This window comes from Crotalus tigris, unplaced genomic scaffold (genome assembly GCF_016545835.1).
Source record: "Crotalus tigris isolate CLP2741 ecotype Arizona unplaced genomic scaffold, ASM1654583v1 scf7180000018030.5226217, whole genome shotgun sequence".
Classification (NCBI taxonomy): Eukaryota; Metazoa; Chordata; class Lepidosauria; order Squamata; family Viperidae; genus Crotalus; species Crotalus tigris.
This window is the reverse complement of record NW_024096786.1, coordinates 4,858,576-4,878,271: the sequence shown is the minus strand read 5'-3', so window position 1 is coordinate 4,878,271 and position 19,696 is coordinate 4,858,576. Positions and strand designations below refer to the sequence as shown.

Below are 19,696 nucleotides of genomic sequence, written 5' to 3'. Positions count from 1 at the left end.
AGTCAAACGAAAACTGCAAAATCTTTTCCCCACTATGTTAAAGAATTTGGTAGCTGTCCTTTTTGTGTTTTGGATTTTGTTGTATTTGTAGCTGCCAGTAAACTCTGGCAGCTGGCCAAAGACACTGATAGTAGCTTTGCTTTGTAGACTTTACTCCTGGCCTGTTATTTTAATTTTTCATAATTAGATTCCACTCCTGGTAGTCTAGACAGGGCTTTTTCCAAATTAGTTGTAGTGATTTGAATATGTCTTACGGGTGCAGGAAAGGTTATTTTGAGTGAAAATATTAATATTCATCTTGCCTAGCCCTTTCACCCCTTTGACTAGATTACTGGGTATAGAAATCCCACATTCTTTCTATGGCTTGAATGCACTGATTCTGCATTTAAGCTTTAGTTTTGTATTCTCCAGGCTGTTGGATGCACACAGACAATAACTGCAGAACTGCAATTGCTGAAGGTTGGTACAGTCAAGCTTTAAAAGATGTTGCTTCTTTAAAATATAGAGCCTCTGCAACTATCTATTTCTGCAATAGTAAATAAAGTAGTTCATTAAAAAGTCTATTTAAGTAACTGCTGCAAGCAAGTAGTATTTATTTTTTTTCTAAGCAGCATTTACTTACAGGTTTGACATGCTTTAAAGTCAGCTTTTAAGCATAATAGAGGAGAAAAAAGCGGGACTCTTCTACATGTACATATATTTTTTACATAATCTTTACAAAATGAGTTATGTAAAAGTGCAACACAGAGGTTCTATTTCTTATCAATAGAATAAAATGGTAACACATGATATGTTGAAACGAGGAAAGCTGGTATGAATTCATCCAGAATAAGCAACTTAATTTTGCATTTGTCCAGTAGTACAGTATAATGCAGGTACTACCAGTGAATACAAAATAGATTTAAAAAAAAAACTAGTAGACTTTTTTACAAACAATATTACCTGGATAAAATCTCTAAAATCTCTTCAAAGTTTTGAAGGAGAGCTGTAAATTATTAAAGAGATGTGCCCACCTTTAGAATTGGACAATAAAGAATGTACAGTACATGTGATAATGAGCCCCTTCCACACAATATTCTCTGGCCCCAATATTCTAATTTTAGCAACCATTTTTACGTTCCCCATATTTTTGTTCTGCCCACGATAATTAATGAAATAATGTGTTCAGAAGCAGTCAGTGGTTTTGTAGGCCTATCTAGTCACCCAAAGGTTAATTCACATTCTGGGTATGAAAAGGCACCTACTTGATTTTGTTTAGACACAAGAACTTAAAAAGAAAATATATACTTGGAGCAGGCTAAAAATCTGAATACTCTTAGCCTTCTAGAATTGTACATCTATTTAAAATATCTTCAAAAATGTGTAATTTTCTGAGTTACTCAACTAACCAAATGCAAACATAATACTCACACGAATGAATATGTTTTGTTTCTCTTTTGGCCACTGTACTTATTTTATAAAGTAGGTTTCCCCCCCCAAATTAAATATTTTCCTCTAGTTTTTGGGTAGGGCAATAGTGTTATCAAAACAATAAAGCTATCTACATAGCATGAACTACATAAAAAAGTTGGAGGTGACGTTCCTCAACATTTTTTTTTTTTGTTTCATCCAGTCCAGAAAATCATTATCATTCCCTTCGTTTTTACAAAAACAATGTCTTGGGCTCATCCATATTGAATTTTAGCTATTTTTATTCCCTGCCAGCAAGGTTAAAAAGTATTCAAAATATATACTGACGCTTGTCCCTTATATGTTGTTACATAGTTCACTATTTTAACAGATTAACAAAAATCCCCCAGTATAACAAAGCAGACATGACTTCGTTACTGTATCTGGATTCCTAATGCTATATTTATATTATTTTACATATTTTATTAAATAAATCCCTAAATTCATATGAACTTATTTTTCATCTGTTTACTAAACACACTTTTATTTGCAGTCAGCTTTTCTATTGAAGTCGGGGCAGCTTCCTGATGTCGTAAAAATAAAAGTAAACTAGCATTCTACTAAGAAAAAACACCAGAATGATGCATTTCAAAGTAATTCAGGAACCATACCTCTTTCATTACTTATTTCAGTAGAAGGGATTATGTACTTGTTAATTGATGGCTTTGCCAAATCACCAAGTCACTGCTCATGTTCTAAAAATTCTGACTGCTATTATGCTTTGTGACGGAATGTCAGAAACCAAATCCTGTTCAGTAAAATGTACTTCAGTTGGTATTTATATCCTTAATGTCCTTCATGTGCAATTTTGGTTGTATAGATCATGTATTCACATATTTTTTTCAAGTGTTTCAAACTGAAGCTGTTTTACAAAAAAGGTATGTTCAGCAACATTAGCAGGAAAAAAAAATCCCTATTCCAATCTGAAGAAGCTGTTTAGTTGGTTGGTCAAATTTTAAATTTGTCTCTAGATCCACTGCATGATTGATGTCAAGACTGATAAGGGCAGACATGCCCTCTAACTGATTGTCAGAGTTTGGAACCTGTGCCAAGACTCCTTCAAACTGATGCCAAAGCCAGTGTGAAGACTTAGCAGGTGGGTCTTAGGCGGCTGTTGATTTGTGAGTATCAAATTTGTGAGTTGGAAATATGATTTCTTGGAGGTGGGGTAAAAATAATATGTATAGTGCATTGAGAAAAAACGGGTTTTCTAAACTAGAATTCTTGAAAAATGTTCTTGCTTGATCCCGAAGATCCATTTGGTCTGTACCATTTGCAGTTTTACTTAATTAGAACTGTGTGGAAATGTAACTAGTACATACATATAACACGTTAGTACATTTCAGTCCAGTTAAAGCAGTTCATTCTTCTGTGTTACAAATGATTTTTAAGCAAATAAATTACGGATACACAAAATTTAATCACTGAAGATGTTCCATTGTTGTTCTTCTTTCCCTTTCTATGAAATTCTTGTGTATATCACCAGTTCTAATACATACTAAAGTTGTTAAAATTACAGCGTATAGAACAGAATAATACAAATGCAAGGTATTGTTCCTATAATGGTAATTAGAAATATATATACAACAATATGACTTACAAGAACTGGTGATCATACTGTAACTACAGTATCACATTAAGGCAGAACAATGGATATGGGGGGAAGGCAATATTAAACAAAACTACTTGAACTGAGACACTGAAATTTTTCTCTTAGGGATTGGACAATATTTGGCTGATTACTAGATGGCACACTCCATAAGTAATCATTCAATTTGTCTGAATCACCGCATGTTGTCAAGAAAGAATCTGATAGTTTAGAAGGATCCAGCAACTTGCCACTATGAGTTTCTGAAGGAGTAGAAGAGTATGGATTCATTTTAGGATCCAAGTCCTTTGTTTGGTTACAGAAAATCTCTAAGTCAGATCCCTCATCTTCAGATTTAATTTCAACATAGTCATCATCATCTCCTTCTCCGTTGTCAGTATCTTTGAAATTACTAAAATAATTGTGGGTTGCTATTTGTGCCTTTGAGGGCAAGTTCCTTTTAACTCTCAGAATTTTCTGAGAATCTTGTAGAATAACTTCTGAGACATTTTCTGAGATCTGCTTTGTCGCATTGCATGTTGAATGGCCAGGGATAGCAATAGACACTGAATCGTGAGAGTGGTCAGTCAGAAATATTTTGTTAGAATTCAGATGCTTCTTCCTCATTTCAGGTGGATAATTTATTGATTCTTCAGACTTGTTGAGCACAATGGAGCAAGAGGACTGCGATCTGCTATATGCCTGTGGCTTTGTATTGCTCTCTGTCCTCCCTAAAGAATTATAAAGGTGGCTGTGATACAGGTTCTCTTTATTGGGCTGATTTATAATAGCACTCCACCTTTGTGCAGGAATGTGTGGACAAAGAGGAGTCTGAAAGGAAGGCACTGAGCAGGTTACAGGCCTCACATTTGGCGTTGTCCCCATCTCTGTAAAGGAGCTTTTTGTCTTCAGGGGAGGCGTTTCTGGCCAAGGAGAAAAGTCAGAGAGTTCTCCATTACTGTACGTTGAGTGCAAAAGCCAATTTTCAGCTTTTAAGCATTCTGCAGCTAAATGAGATGTGGACACAGGTGAAGAATATCTTATGTTTGTTTCTTGAGAAGTAATCTTCTGTGTTTTGGGTGAGGTTTCCCGGAATACAATTTGATCATATAGTTGAGAATATTCAGCAATTCTTGCACCTAAAAAAACAAAGGGAAGATTAAACTAACCTTAACAAATAATGACAACACCACCAGTATAAGTTGACATTTCCTGATAAATAAGATACTTTTAAATAAACATTTAGTCAAGTGTCACAGATTTTAACATGCCATTACTGCAAAACACATACAGATGAACATTTGATCTTAGTCACAAAGATCTTCCTATGCTTTCTCCTCCATTTTCTCAAGAAGGATGTCTCTGGAGCAAACGGGGGGCACATGAAGGACATGCAACCAGAAGCCCAAATGAAATCCATCTGTATAATGTATGTATCCCTTAATTTTATTTTGGGATGCCTTCAGGTCAGTGTTTACTCCTGGCAACTGCTTGAACTAGTCCATGAAGTTTTCTTGGCAAGGTTTTTCTTTTTTAAGTGATTTGCCATTGCCTACTTCCTAGGTCTGAGAGTGACTGATCAAGGCCACTCAGCTGGCTTCATGCCTAACATGGGACTAGAATTTATGGTTCCCCGTTTCTAGAATGATGCTTTTAACCACTATACTAAACTGGCTGTAACATCTAAGATAACATAGTGTGCCAACTACTGCTGGGAAGCACCCAGCCTGGCAGGGAGGAGGGATCAAGCATGGAGCTAGCCTGGAGTTACTGCACAACTGCAAAAGGGCTAAAGCCAAACTGCCCTAAATTCCTTGAAGCCTGATCTAATTATTCCCAGGAATAGGCTGCCAGACTGGGGAGATTCCTGTATTATAGGCAGAACATAAAGTAGTTAGCTTGAACTGTGACCGTGTGGGTCTGGTTGTTCATGCCTGACAACTACTGCCACACAATTTCATCTATCATTTCTTCTACATACTTATTCCTGCAACTAGATCCTAAGCAGTTCTCTGTCTCCCAATGCTAAAATAAAGTCATATGATGGTATCTAGGAAGTGCACCTTTTTGCAGTGATCCCTGCCCTGTGGAACACCCCCTCTCTTGAGATCTGGCAGACCCCCCACCCTCCTTGGCGTCTGGAGGGCCTTGAAGAATTGGTTCTTCCCACAAGCATTAGGTTAGGGAATGGCTGGAGCCCAGCAACTCTAAATGTCAATGAAGGGAAGAGAATCTGCTTTTGGGTACCATGAGGTTTTGTGGGATTTTTGATGGGTTTTTTTATATTTTTACTCTTGTTCTGTTTTGTTTTTTTGTGACTCAACCAGGATTATTATACATAAGATGGGAGGCCATATAAGTCCAATCAATCAGTCAATAGTTTTCAAGTCATTTCTGTGTATCTTCTGAAAACATGGTTGCTCTCTTCATTTGCACAATGAAAATTCACTACTCTTTTATGACACCATAGCTAGCCCTCTTAGCATCTCCCCCAATATAAAACCTCCCTCTCCATTTTCCATAATAAAATTTCTGGAGAAGACAATAAAACTAAATATTATTGGTAAATTTCTCACTTCAAGTAAATATGAGCAAAATACAACCTATATTTTTGTCCTCTAATATTTTTTTAATTAAATGAAGTTATGTATCAATTTAGAATTTATGGTAGGCAAGTTCTTAAATGCACGGAGCAATTCATTGCTTTTCTGATTTAAATAAGACACATGGTTCAATTTAAAAGCCAATTAGTTAAGCCAGTATTATAAAATTCAAATCAGAATAACAGAGTTGGAAGGGGCCTTGGAAGTTTTCTAGTCCAACCCCCTGCTCAGGCAAGAAGCCCTATATACCATTTCAGACAAATGGTTGTACAATCTCTTCTTTAAAATCTCCAGTGTTGGAGAATTCACAACTTCTGGAGGCAAGTTGTTCCACTGATTAATTGTTCTAATTGTCAGTAAATTTCTCTTTAGCTCTAGGTCTCCTTATTAGTTTCCATGCATTGCTTCTTGTCCTGCCTTCTGTTGCTTTGGAAAAAAATTTGACCCTTTCTTCTTTGTAGAACTCCCTGAAATATTGAACACTGCTATCACATCACCTACGCCAGTGGTGGCGAACCTATGGCATGCATGCCAGAGGCGGCACTCAGAGCCCTCTCTGTGGGCACACGTGCCATGCCCCCGAGATGGCAACCGTCCCTCTTCAATCAGCTGCCCGCTAAATCGCCAAGGTTCCATGTGGCCGGGTGCATCCCTGCACCCATGTGCTCGCTGGCCTCTGTGTGTGGAGGGGGGCAATGGTATCAGGCAGCAGCCGCCCTGACCCCTGCCTTGCCTTGCGACAATGGCACCCCTGCCCTGCCTCGTCTTGCCTCAACTCACCCCACAGGATGAACCTCCTGCCCACCACCCCACCTGCCAGAGATCCCCTGGATCTCCCCCAACCCTGCCCAGCCCCCACAGGCATCCCTCCCCACGAGCAACATTGAGGTGACCACACCCACCCAGTGGGCCATGCCCTCCACAGTCACTGGCACCTGGCGATAAATAAGTGGGTTTTGGGTTGCAGTTTGGGCACTCGGTCTCTAAAAGGTTCGCCATCACTGCCCTACGCCTTCTTTTCATTAAATTAGACATACCCAATTCCAGCAACCATTCTTTATCTGTTTTAGCCTCCAGTCACCTAATCATCTTTGTTGCTCTTCTCTGTACTCTTTGTAGAGTCTCAACATCTTTTTTACATTGTGGCAACAAAAACTGGATGCAGTATTCCAAGTATGGTCTTATCAAGGCATTTAAAGTGGTATTAACACTTCACATGATCTTGATTCTGTCTCTCTGTTAATGCAGCCTAGGACTGTTGGCTTTTTTGGAAGCTGCAGCATACTGCTGGCTAATATTTAAGCCAAAAGCTGCCAAAAAAGGCTGCATTAACAGGAATAGATTTTACTCATAATGAAACAAGCACTAGCATAAGAATTTTCAGTTCAATTCAAAGAAATATTGACCAATGGATGGGTAATGTATATCCATAAGTCATTGGGTTGAAGTATTCAACAGATCAGTTTAAAAAAATGAGGGAAAATATAAACATACCAATGGCAGGTCCACCTTGTTTCTTCTCTTCTAAAATGGCCGCTAAGTCCTTGTGCTTCGATTTCTGTTGCCGGCTCAGAAGTTGCTCTTGCTCTGAACTTTTTACTTTCAAAAACTGATTTGCTTTTTTAATTTTTTGACTGTATTGTCTTGCCATCATAAAAACACGATTCTTCGTTTTGTCTACAGAATCCAGTTCACCATTAGTATGTATTGCATTTACTGTGCAGAGAATATTGGGAGATTCATAAAGGCTATCAGCAAAACCTCTGTCATTTGGGAGTGAAGATCTGTTGAGATCTGTTAGTGAGTTTGCTTTACATGATGTTGCCTGTTCAAACTTAATGTTGGCTTCACTTAACCTGGCTACCTTGTTTGGCAAAGTTTTTGAAAAAGCACTTTTTTCTGGTAGTGGGAGCATAGTCAATGAAAATTTTAAATCTTTATTTGGTCCACCAGCAGTTCTGCTAGATGCTTGATTATCAACCTCATCTTTGCAAACAGGAAAAGCTGCAAGGGCGTGATCTCGTGCCTTTTCTTCATTTTTCTTGATATAATTCTCCAGGTCATTCCAGATTTCATCTACTTCCTCTGACAATTTATCTGCAACAGACTTGTGAGAGCGTGAATCAGAATTTGAGGAATTCTCCGCCAAACCTAAGCAGCTGCGATCTAATGGAACATAATGATAGGGGTTTTCATCTTCACTGAACTGGAGGCTTTCTTCAGAAACAAATTGTCGGAGTTGGTTACAGCATGCAAAATCTGTTTCCATACCCAGAAAACTTCTCTTTTTGGAACACTTAAGGTGATCACTTTTGAAATTTGACACTTCTTCTGGAAGGCCTATGGTATCATAGATATTTTCCTCACTAATCCTTAACTCATAAGACCTTACAGATGAAGCCTCCGTCCTGGGAACTGTTTCATTTCTGCTAGAAATACAAGTCCTGTTTTGAGATGCTTGAGGTTTTTTGAAAGAACAATCTTGGTCATATGTCTCATAGAGTGAATCTTTAGCTGATCCTTGCGGGGCACGGTTGGACTCTTCCCTCTGAGCTAGCCCCATTAACTTCAGATCTTCAAAACTTATATTGTCATAGACATGATCTATGTCATCTATAGTCAACTCTTCTGAAGATTCCTGACATTCTTGCAGATTGTCCATGTCATTTCTAGAGTTTTTCATTTCATTCCAAGAGGCACTTTGATCATGGTAATTCTTTCTATATCTTGCTCCAGTTTTACTTTCACCAGCGCTGCTGGCCCGCCTCATAATTCTATGAGAGTTCTGGTTGGAAATATCATTTTGATGAACTACTCCTACATGCCAGCTGCAAGGTCGGTTTGATGGGATCCTTTCTTCACATGCAATGGAAGTTAAATTGGATGTGGAGTCTGATGGCATGAACATTTGGTAATCATCATCATCATCGTCATCACCCATATTGTCTTGCAGAGGACGTCTGCTTGGGAACAATGCTTGCCGAATTTGATGGTCTGTCCAGATATTTCTCACTGCAGCTGTTCTCCCCAAGATATTTGCCACAAATGAGCTGTTTTGGGGAGTAAATTGTTCAGATAACTGACTATCCCCACTGCAGGAAAATGAAAGCTTTGTGTTCATCTGGGAATGAGTTTCATCTGTACACTTTTGGGAGTTCTGTGAAGTTTTCAAATATAGAATATTATTAGTCTGTATTCTAATCACATCAATGCTAATCATGAACTTAGTTCTAAAATTTCTGATTCTTGTGTAGTCAAAATGACACTCAATGCACAGGAAGGAGGCACTGGTAGCTCTGCTGTATTCTAAGATTTAAGATACTTTTGTTAATTCTTTTACAAAAATCGGGACTAAATAACATGCAAGGAACCAGGATACTGGAGAATTCTTGCTTGTATGGAAACCTGTATGTATGTATATACATATAATAAAATGGTATTTTTCTATAACCACCTTTTGAGTCCCAAAATTTGGAAGGTTGATGTCATGTCCACAAAGTTGGAAGAGAATCCCATAATGCTACTTCATCCTGGATCATATTTTGAGCTAAGCTTGTTTTAATAATCATTAAGTAGAATCTATTGATGATCAACATTTTTTTTCTTCCCAGAGATAAGTCACAAATAAGGAGATATTACACAAAGAGACAATGGGATATGCAGACAGTATTAACTGATCCTTTATAACATTTTTGTTTTTATTGATTATTGTGTTGCAGCCTCTGATTTTTCCCCCTTTTGCTTCATTTGCATCTCTCAACACATGAAAAAAATCAGTTTTCCTTGATATATTTTTAAAGAAATTATTGGAATTTGAATGTTTTCATGTCCATGTCCATGTCAATTTCTTAATATCATTACAGACATGGCTTAGCCCTCTCTTTCTTGGATATTATTTCAACTTGCTATTCTAAGTTACTTCTCTAATGTTCCCTGGTAAACTCCCATTCAAGTATTAAACAGTTAATCCAATCATATTTACTCTGGGTTGTTTTAACTCAGGGGTCTTCAAACTTGGCCCTTTTATGACTTGTGGACTTCAACTCCCAGAATTCCTCAGCCAGCGTGCCTGGCTGAGGAATTCTGGGAGTTGAAGTCACAAGTCATAAAAGGGCCAAGTTTGAAGACCCCTGTTTTAGCTCAACCAATTTTGGTTAGGTGCTGCCATGATGATTTCACAACTTTTTCAATTACCTGAGTTTCACATGTGTTGAGATTAAAACTTCGTTTCTCAAAACTTTCAGTAACTTGACTATTCAATCTTTTGCGGCCTCCCTTTGGTTTTTGCTGTAAATGTTGAGCACTCTGTGGAAATGGGTGAATATTAAACTATATGTCTAATTTCAGCCAAAGTAAAGCCTAGCAATTTTCTGAGTTCAACGAATAGATGCTATATTTCAAATGATACCATGGAAGACTCTTTTTTGTATGATTCTTCTATCTACACTGAAAGATGTCTACGATGGTCTCATGGACTAAATTCAAATAAGGTTTCTCTGGAACTGTTGTTGTCACTATGTTAAAATGTTGGTAACACACGAATACGTGCAAATAGTGATATTCATGAATGTTAATAGGATGAAGGGGGATCAACAAGGAGAGGAAATTACATCTTCAACTGTACTTTCTGCATGTCTCTTTTTTTATATCTGATGTTTCTCAGTCTTTTCCCCCGATTCAGTCTTCCCTTCTATATTTTTTTCTATTCTTTCAAATGTTCACCCTCTCAGCACATTACCAAATTTCTTTCTGGCAGCTCAGTATAAATATTGAGGATTGGAAGGAAAGTCTTTTGAAAGAATTCTTCCCTCTCTTGCCAAGCTCCATGAACTAACCTTTGGCAGAGGACAGAATGCAACAGTAGTTGAAGATCTCAGAAATTCCTACTGCATTCCCCTGAATGGTTAGGATGCAGATGTGAAAATGTTAACCAACTCTATTAATTGATTTAGGTTGTTGAAAGCTAAAGCAAGGATACCCTACTATTTATTCAGCTTAGTGTCATTAATGGAGCCATTCTACATATGACACTGAACATCAATAGATCAATGTGTTATCTCTCCATTTCATGAAATAAGGAGCTTACGTGTTCGGTCTCTTCTTCATCATCAGCATCGGTTTGATCTGTAACATCTGTGAGAATGTTATCCTCCTGACCACTGCTATAGGCCACTTCATTTGAATCTAGACGTTGGCAATTCAATGAGTGATTCTTCCTGGGACTGAGGAACAATTCAGCTTGAGATAGCAGGGCTCCTTCAGTACTCAACCGCTAGGGGTAGGGAGGGAAAAAATACAGATTAAGTATTCCATATTCTGTACTATGTAATACAGCCTAGCGGTATCCAGAGCAGTCAACACTGCTTTTCATCCCCATGTTAATTTGCTATTAAAAATCATGCTCTTTTTAAAGCAATTTTTCTTGTCTTTATTTTTCAAATGATTTCAAAAGAATGACTAAATCATGGGTCCCCAACCCCTGGTCCATGGACTAGTACCGGGCTGCGGCATGCCAGCAACCAGTCCACACAAACAAGCAAAGCCCCATCCATGGAATGCAAGCAGCACACAAAACCACGCCCCCTCCAGTCTGCGGAAAAATCTCTCCCCAAAAGTTGGGGACTTCTGGACTAAATGATTCTGCCTGTTGTGGTCCTGGGTCTTCATATCTGGCCCTCAACATATTGCTTAAAGACTGAGATGGCCCTTGAAATTGTCCTGTTCTGCTTTAAAAATATGTCCTGCATATTGTGGTATACTCTGCAGGGCATGCATATGTACACTATTTTTATCATTTCTCATATATTCTCATGCACAGCTTTTATTTTGGCTTGGAAGATTCATATTATAACTCCTCTTGATCTCTCTGGTACACCCTCTGCTGTTTCTGCATACCTCTAACCCAGCGGTTCTCAACATTTGTGTGACGGCGACCCCCGTCACACAAACGCTATGCGCATGCGCGGTATGGCGTGCATGGGGGCGGGGCCCATGCGCAACGTGCATGCGCAGCGCTGACCCATGTGCTGCGTGCATGCGCGGGGCTGCCCCCATGCATGGCACGCATGCGTGGGGGCTGCCCCCATGCGCGGCGCACATGCACAGTGGCACCCCCATGCGCGGTGCGCATGTGCGGCGGCGCCCCCGGAGGGGAGGAAATGGCGGATCGCCGCCTTTGGCGACCCCCGAAAAATGGTCGATTGACCCCAAATGGGGTCGCGACCCATAGGTTGAGAACTGCTGCTCTAACCCCCTTCGTTTTAACATTTGATTGTGTACTTCTGTTCCTGGCCGCCTCCCTTTTTTTTTTTTTGCAACATGGTCATTAAAATATGTACATTAAAGTGTTTTTTGTTTCCAGATGTACTTCAAAGCAGGAAAAAAAGAGTAAAGCTACCAGATCAAAAATTTTAATTGAAGAGCATAGACAATAGATAGATAGATAGAGAGAGAGAGAGAGAGAGAGAGAGAGAGAGAGAGAGAGAGAGAGATGGACGGAGGACAGACGGACAGATGGACGGAGTCCTTGACTTACAACAGTTTGTTTAGTGACTGTTTAAAATTACAATGGTACTGATTTATGACCGTTTTTCACACTTACGACTGTTGCAGCATCCCCATGGCCATATGATCAAAAATCAAATGTTTGGCAACTGACTCAATTTATGATGGTTGCAGTGTCCCGGAGTCATGTGATCACCTTTTGCAGCTCTCTGACAAGGGAATTCACTTAACAACCATGTTACTAAATTAACAGCTGCAGTGATTCACTTAAATGGGGCAAAATTCACTTAACAAATGTCTCATCCAGCAACAGAAATTTTGGACTCAGTTGTGGTAGTAAGTTGAAGATTAACTGTAAATAGATGATATGCTTTCAATGCCATTGGCAATATTCAAGATCTGTTTTTTTTAAAAAGCACTAACAGTTCCTAAACGATATACTTACCTTTTGCAAATCTGGGTCCATTTCTGAAATGATTGAAAAACAGATATAAGTATCATATCATAACTTGCATTTATACTAACTTTGTAGTATATCATTTTATCCAGGGAGAATCAGAAGAAATTTAGGAATATTTAAATGTATGGTGTTTTGGGGTAGGTTGGGAAAGATATTTTAGAAAATATTTCCTCTCTATGGAAAGACTATTCAGCTCCTTAGTTAATTGGACAGAATTTATTCAGCGTACAAAATTGTCCTTCGGAAACAGCTAATTGGTAGCACAGAAGTGACTTTAATACACAACCAAATTAAAAAGGTTAAGATAAAAAGTAAATAAAGCAAGCAGTGAGAAATCCTTCCTCTTTATAAGGCAGGCACATTGTTTTTTTTTTTTTTCCATTTGGAGGAGGAAATAATATAATTCTGGGCTACACAGTATGAAAACACCAATGTAAAACCAACATGCAACTCTTTAAAGCAACCCCATTTTTAAAAATAGCAGTATGATCCAGTTAAAACAACAACAGCAACAAAACTTTAATTACAGCAGAGTGCAGTCTCATATGGCAGCCTGAAGCATCGTACATGATGCTTTCCATCCACATGTCTATATCTACCATAGATGCTTACTACTGGATGTGGATGCTATCACCATGTAAACAATTGGAGTTAAATATAATTCAGGCATGTTGGAAACATACTCTGCTTAACATTTTTGTGATAGACTCCCCAAGATCTTTGTTTATTTTACACACACACACACACACACACACACGGCCAGAAGTGTTTTTTGCTTATTTGAGAAGCTGCTATTCTTCACAATTTTTTATTTTTTTATGACACATCTTTACTAGTAAAGACTTGATGTTACTTCCTATATGAAATGCATTTTGTACAATTAATTACATGAATAGTTACAGTGAAATGTGCCATGCTTAAATATGCATTGTTACTAAAGTGTATTTTGTATTTTAATATTATGTAACTTACCACTTGATTTTGTGATTTTATGAGCTCTGGAAGAAGGTTCTGTGTGGAAAAACATGTATTTATTAATATTTTTATTTATTTAAATGTTGTAAAAATTATGTAATTATGTATTGTTATCTTCTATCACTACCAAGCTGAAATGACAGAGGTGCCTGGGAATGGAATTCTCTATATTTTCATGTGGCTGCTGAAACCAAGCTACCTCAACAGATTATGAGAAATCTGTTGAGGTAGCTTGGAATATATAGAAAACACTATATATTTTAATATCATTCAACTGCTCAACAGAAATGCAGAACTTATAATACTTTCAAAATGAGAGGCTTATTAGCTCAAGACTGTCAAGCAGTGTTAATGATAACCTGGTTTTACCCCTTGATCTTTAAAGGAAATGTCATGGGATGGAGAACACCTGGCCTGCAGATATTCTATCTTCCTAGAACATCAAAGCCCTTATAGTATCTCAGATGAAGTACGTGCAAGTTGTTCCATCTCAGCTGCCCTCAAGAAGGAAGTTACTAAGTGACTAATGTAGCCAAAATCAAGTCTGCAGATATCTTGGGTTAATATCTACAGTGGGAACACCCCCTCAGGCACCTCTCCTTTTGGGAGAGAGACTGGCCAAGCCAGGGGAAGGAGTCAAGCAGAGAATTAGTCTGGAATCTTTACATAGGCACAAGAATGCAAGGTCCAACCCTCTTTGAGTGCCTTGAACATATCTAGTCTGATCCAAGTGCAAACTGGCAGTCTGGGAAGATTCCTGTGAAATAGGCATGAGCAATAAAATAGCTAATTGAACATGTATTCATATATGAATCTAGTTGTTCGGGTCTGACATGGTTCTTCTAAAAGAAGAAGGCACAAGACAGCTGAAGCTAGACAAAGCAATTACTGCGTGGACCCTAACAGAGGTATGAGGCAGCTGAAGTTGTATGTGGAAAAGGTGGCTTGTTTTATTTAGTATAGTCAAGAGTACAAGCAAAGAGCCATTTATTTTGGCCTGTCTCATTTCTACTTTTTTTCCCATTAGGAAAAGCAACAATTTTTGGAGACTTGTAAATCCAACCAGAAACTATGAATTTTAACATCTTTTATAAAGATGAGTATATTATAAAGGTATCTGTTATATATTTTATATCTATGGACATAAAAAATCACAACGTAGATTTAACAAAATGAAGTGTGGATTTGTGAGAGAAAAAAGCTGCTCAAAGAAGTTATTAGCAGTGCAATCTCATATGTATCTATTCAGTAGCAAATCCCACTGAGTGTAATAGCAAGCCACTGCTAAAATGTGAAATTACTTTTTTTCTATAATATTACCAGTATGTATATATGAATTCTTTAAAGTTCATTCCTACTGTGGCTCACATTGCAACTTTCATATTTTTACTTTCAGTTTTAAATCTGTATTTCATTCATATATAACTTGATACTGTTTCATCTTAATTCTATTCTAATTGTAAATACAAGCACTCCTAAAACCAATTTTATTACCTGATTTCCTTCTCATCCTTTGTGGAGTAATGCCCTCTTTTGAGCTACTTGAAGCTTTCATTTCTTCTGGGCTGTAATGGAACCCTGGGTGATCTATTTTTTTTAAAAAAAGGTTTTCTGATTTTAAAGATAATGCTTTATGTATAAGGTTCAGCCACAATTACACTTATGAACGATCTGCCACAATGAAGTACATTCAGGAAATAGCATTCATGCTGAGATTTATAAAGATAAATGCAGTTAAAGGTAGAGATCACATCGGAATAAGACTGATTTGTCCCCTTCAAGAAAACCCTTTAATTTTCTTTCTTATAATAATAATAATTTTCCAGAGATGACCCAATCATTTAGATAAGTTTCACAGATCTTGATAAAGTAGCATCCTGCAGGCATCCACATCTAGCCTTACAGATGATTGGCAGGTTATAGTAAAAATGAAATGAACATAATACAACAGTATCACAATATTTTTGATCATCTAACATGTTACTGGATACAAACCAAACACACCATGGCACAACTCTTTCTCTACACACACACCACATGAACTCCCAATGTTATACAACAAAATGGAAAACAGATCATGGACATCAATATAAGCATACAAAAATATTATTTAAAAGGGTCTTCAGTAAATTTAATCTCACTCAAATATACCAGGAAAAATAAACACATTTTGGGGGAAAGCGTAGCTGTAATCTGTCCTTATGTCTCAGTGAACACAATGTCTCTGAACTATACTCCCTGCAAAGAAATTCCTGCATGATAAAAACATACATATAGACACACAGAGATAACACACACCCAAACATACGTGTCCACCAAGGACCTTTTATTGTGTATAAGAGGAAGCTAAAAAGAAAATATCCTAATAGGTTTTGGAAATGTTTTTTCTAACAAGTTCATATAAAATATCTCCATATAATAACATTATTATGCTTATACTGGGGTGCCTTTGGTGCTCTCTGAGCTTGCTTGTTTATTTGCAAATGTTTCATTACCTAAACTAGGTAACATCATCAGTGCTAGTAAGGAGTGTTATTAGCACTGATGATGTTACCCCTTTTGGGTAATGAAACATCTGCAAGAAAACAAGCAAGCTCAGAGAGCACAAAGGACCCCTCATTTTGACCTTGAGCTACAATATTCACCTTTATTGGTATGCTTATAAGACTTGTGGTTGTGGGAGTTTTATTATGCTACATGGGCAACAAAACAACTTGGTCTGCAGTCCTACATTACAAACAGGACACCTACAAAACTCACACTGTCTGGAAATTGAATCACTTATCCATTGTGAGTTTGCATAATAGCAACATTTTAAGGAAGACATACAAGAGTTTCACATAGTTACTCAACTGACCTTCTCAGTCCCGAGAAATCTAGTGGTAACTAGTATCAACTCTATTGACTAAATATCTTCATCTCTCAATATTTATTTCCCATCTTTAGAAATAGCAATACAGTTTAATTATTTAAACAAGATATACTTACGAATTGCATCCATTTCAAGAATTGCTTGCTTGGCCTGAAAAAGAAATGTTAGATATTAATTATTTATTTGATGTATACCACACCTTTCTGCTCTGGCAAGCTTTCAAGGGTGCTAACAAAATTTGAAATTGTGATGGAAATATTGAATTATTAATTATCAGGATTGGAAAAGATTATGAAGATCCAATTTAAATCCCCACCCACTTATGACTCTTAAAGTAATGTGAGATCTTTTAGACCAGAGCTCCCCAATCTTTCTGGGTTGGTGGCCCAGAGGGAAAGGGAGGAGCAGAGAAAGGAACATGCGTGCATGCGCAAAACAGGCGCCCGCACGCAGCAGCGGCACTAGCACCCATGTGCATGTGCAAGCAGGCCACACGCACCCACGGCAGTGCTGGTGGTGGTGCTAGTGCCCATGTTCATGCACAAACAGGATGCTAGTGCCCATTTGCATGCGCAAACAGGCTACTGCCTGTGTGATGCTGGCAGCAGTGCTACCACCCCCACACATGCGCAAAGGGGCCACTAGCACCCATGCAGCACTAGCACGAGTGGGGAGAGTGTGTGCACACATGCGCGCCCTCGCCAGCCATTCCCGTGGCCTGGTGGCCAAGAAGCCACGGACCGGTACCAGGTCCACAGGTTGGGGACCCCTGTTTTAGACTAATTAGATACCATTGCATTTTGGTCTAGGAGGAAAAGCAGAATATAATCATCATATAAATTTCTGACTTTCTGATAAACCATAGATTAAACTTGACAAATATATATGCCCCAACATAGTGTTCAACAAGCTAATATGTTGTTTAGAGCGATACTCATTAAGACACAAACAATGCGATGCAATACCTTCCTGCTCCTTCCCCCCACCCCAAACACTTCATTCATGACTATTTTCCTACCAATCAGTCTAATTTCTGATTTTATAGTAAAAATATAAAGAATGACCTAGAAAGACATTGCTGCCAAGGATCAGCAGATTAAAAAATATGAAGAATTTCTCTCTTACCCAATGGTTTTCCTGCAACTGCTTCTTCATGCTTGAATGTATATAAACATTCTTAACTAGGATCAGGACTGGAACTCTCATATTTGCTTTACCATGCTATCTGAACATTTTTTTTCTCCATTAACATTATTCTTAATCCTACAATAGGATTTACTATAGTTGATTGATAATTATACACAATAACTGGATTCATATAACACACTAAACCCAAACAAAGAAACCTGCATTTTGCTTCATCCTCCCTGTGTATTGAAAAATACACTTTGATGGGGAAAAATGCATCCTACATTGTTTTTACATGGCAAGATTGAGTACAAATAAATCTGCAAGATTAAAGGGGTACTTTAGCCATTGTCCACTAGGGGTAGCAAGTGTACAACCTCAGATGTAAAGACCAACCTATCACAACAGCAACTTCATAAAACTCTTTTATTATTTTCTCTGCAAAATGTTATCTCACTCAAAAATTATACGCTAACATTTGGTTTATGAAAATTATGACATGTACCAGGTATGGGGAACCTATGGTCCTCTTGATACTGTAAAATTCAAAATCATCTCACAACCAACAAACTTGTGAATAGTCAGAAATGTTTAGAAGTTATAGTCTAGTATTATCTGGAGAAGCTGAGCAATTTATTTATTTTTATTTATTAAATTTATATTTAATTTTAAATTTGACACACTAATAAGTAAAATACATTTGAAAAATATACAATTTCTCACATCATAGTTGCTTTCCACATATACCATTGCTGCCATTTAGCAAGTGGTATAGCATACACACAATTATAGCTCATTATGAATTCCCTTTTCTAATATATAAATGTTTTGACATCATTATTAATTTCTTCTTTATTGTTTCAGTGCTTCCCTCATTGTGCCTACGAAATGCCATTTGTCAGAGAACAAATGTGACAGGATCTGTGTCAATATATTTGAGGTGCACAAATAAACATTCTGCATTGATTCAATTCTGACTTCTTGTGAAATTCAGATACGCTGCCTGTACCAGCACCTATCTAATGCCATCATTCCTTCTGAAAAGAAGATGTTGAGGATTAGAATAACATTTGGAATGCTAAGGTACATTGTGATGGGCTGCATCAAATCTGTGTGAAAAACATCAGCAAAAAGCAGATGCCCCTTTTTAAACAAGTAGAAGGCTTCTGATATGGAAAATCTTTAATGATATCCATGGTTGTTTAATTAATATGTGGATCAATTCAACCAATGAAAAAATAATGATTTGCAGAAAAAAAATGGAATCAGATCCCAGCTCAGTTAAGAATTTATCAACTTATCCTTTTCTTCCATCCATAAAAAAGGATTAATTTAAAAATGTAATAATAAAGACAAGGTTACTCCAAAACGTGCTTATTTTACAGACAAACCTATATATATTGGTAACTGATAAGAAATAGAAACACATCCCTTTTCCTCCTAGATTTTCGACAACTCAAGTCATTTCAGATTTTGCTGTATGCAATGTAGAATTTATACTTAAATCCTTTTAAATTACTCTTTCATTTCCTGGAATAGATCTTTCCACTTGGTATAATAAAAACTTATTTTTCTTGTTCATTAATAGGGAACATTTTTCTATTACAGAAAAGCAAGATAAAAATACTAAAAAATAAATAATTTAACGTGGAACAGCTTCCAAGGATTGCTTGACGTACGTATTGCCAAAGTAAAGACTCTAGTGAGACTAAGTATTGCAGGCCTAGACACAGAACTGTTGAATGAAAATGCTGCTATATTTTTTATGTCTCAGTATTGCTTGGCTGAAATAGCAGCTGTCATGGTTCTGACAGATGAAACCCTTCAAAAGAACTTCAAGGCATTGTTTACCTTAAAGAATCTTTTATGTGGGAAACAAAGTATTGGCACTACATAGTTGAACCCAAAAATTAAATTCCCCTGCCCTGGATACAAAGTAACAAAATACAATTCTCACCTCCATAAATCACATTCCCCAATTAGCTTGATGCCCACCAAAATTCTATCAGCTCTGGGCCCAATGTCCTTAGGTTCCCATGGCCGAGTTATTATTGTTATGACTAGCTGGACTCTCATCCCTATCCCCCCACCCAGCATCAACTAATTCTAAAATCATA

At 37.6% G+C, this 19,696-nt stretch overlaps 1 protein-coding gene across 7 annotated transcripts in view; it reads right to left on the bottom strand.

Moving 5' to 3' along the window:
- Positions 1–1,669: 1,669 nt before the first annotated feature.
- Positions 1,670–19,696, bottom strand: part of PLEKHG1 (pleckstrin homology and RhoGEF domain containing G1) — a 120,281-nt gene continuing 102,254 nt past the window's right edge. For 6 of the 7 annotated variants that reach the window (XM_039346902.1, XM_039346907.1, XM_039346904.1 and 3 more), the window contains 8 exons: positions 16,568–16,601; positions 15,074–15,166; positions 13,577–13,615; positions 12,590–12,612; positions 10,727–10,912; positions 9,835–9,945; positions 7,135–8,797; positions 1,670–4,176 (listed from right to left, as the gene is read on the bottom strand). In XM_039346902.1, coding sequence (XP_039202836.1) covers positions 3,122–4,176; positions 7,135–8,797; positions 9,835–9,945; positions 10,727–10,912; positions 12,590–12,612; positions 13,577–13,615; positions 15,074–15,166; positions 16,568–16,601 — 3,204 coding nt within the window. In that variant the 3' untranslated portion in view covers positions 1,670–3,121. The remainder of the gene's footprint in view (positions 4,177–7,134; positions 8,798–9,834; positions 9,946–10,726; positions 10,913–12,589; positions 12,613–13,576; positions 13,616–15,073; positions 15,167–16,567; positions 16,602–19,696) is intronic. The other variant, XM_039346909.1, reaches the window with a different exon arrangement.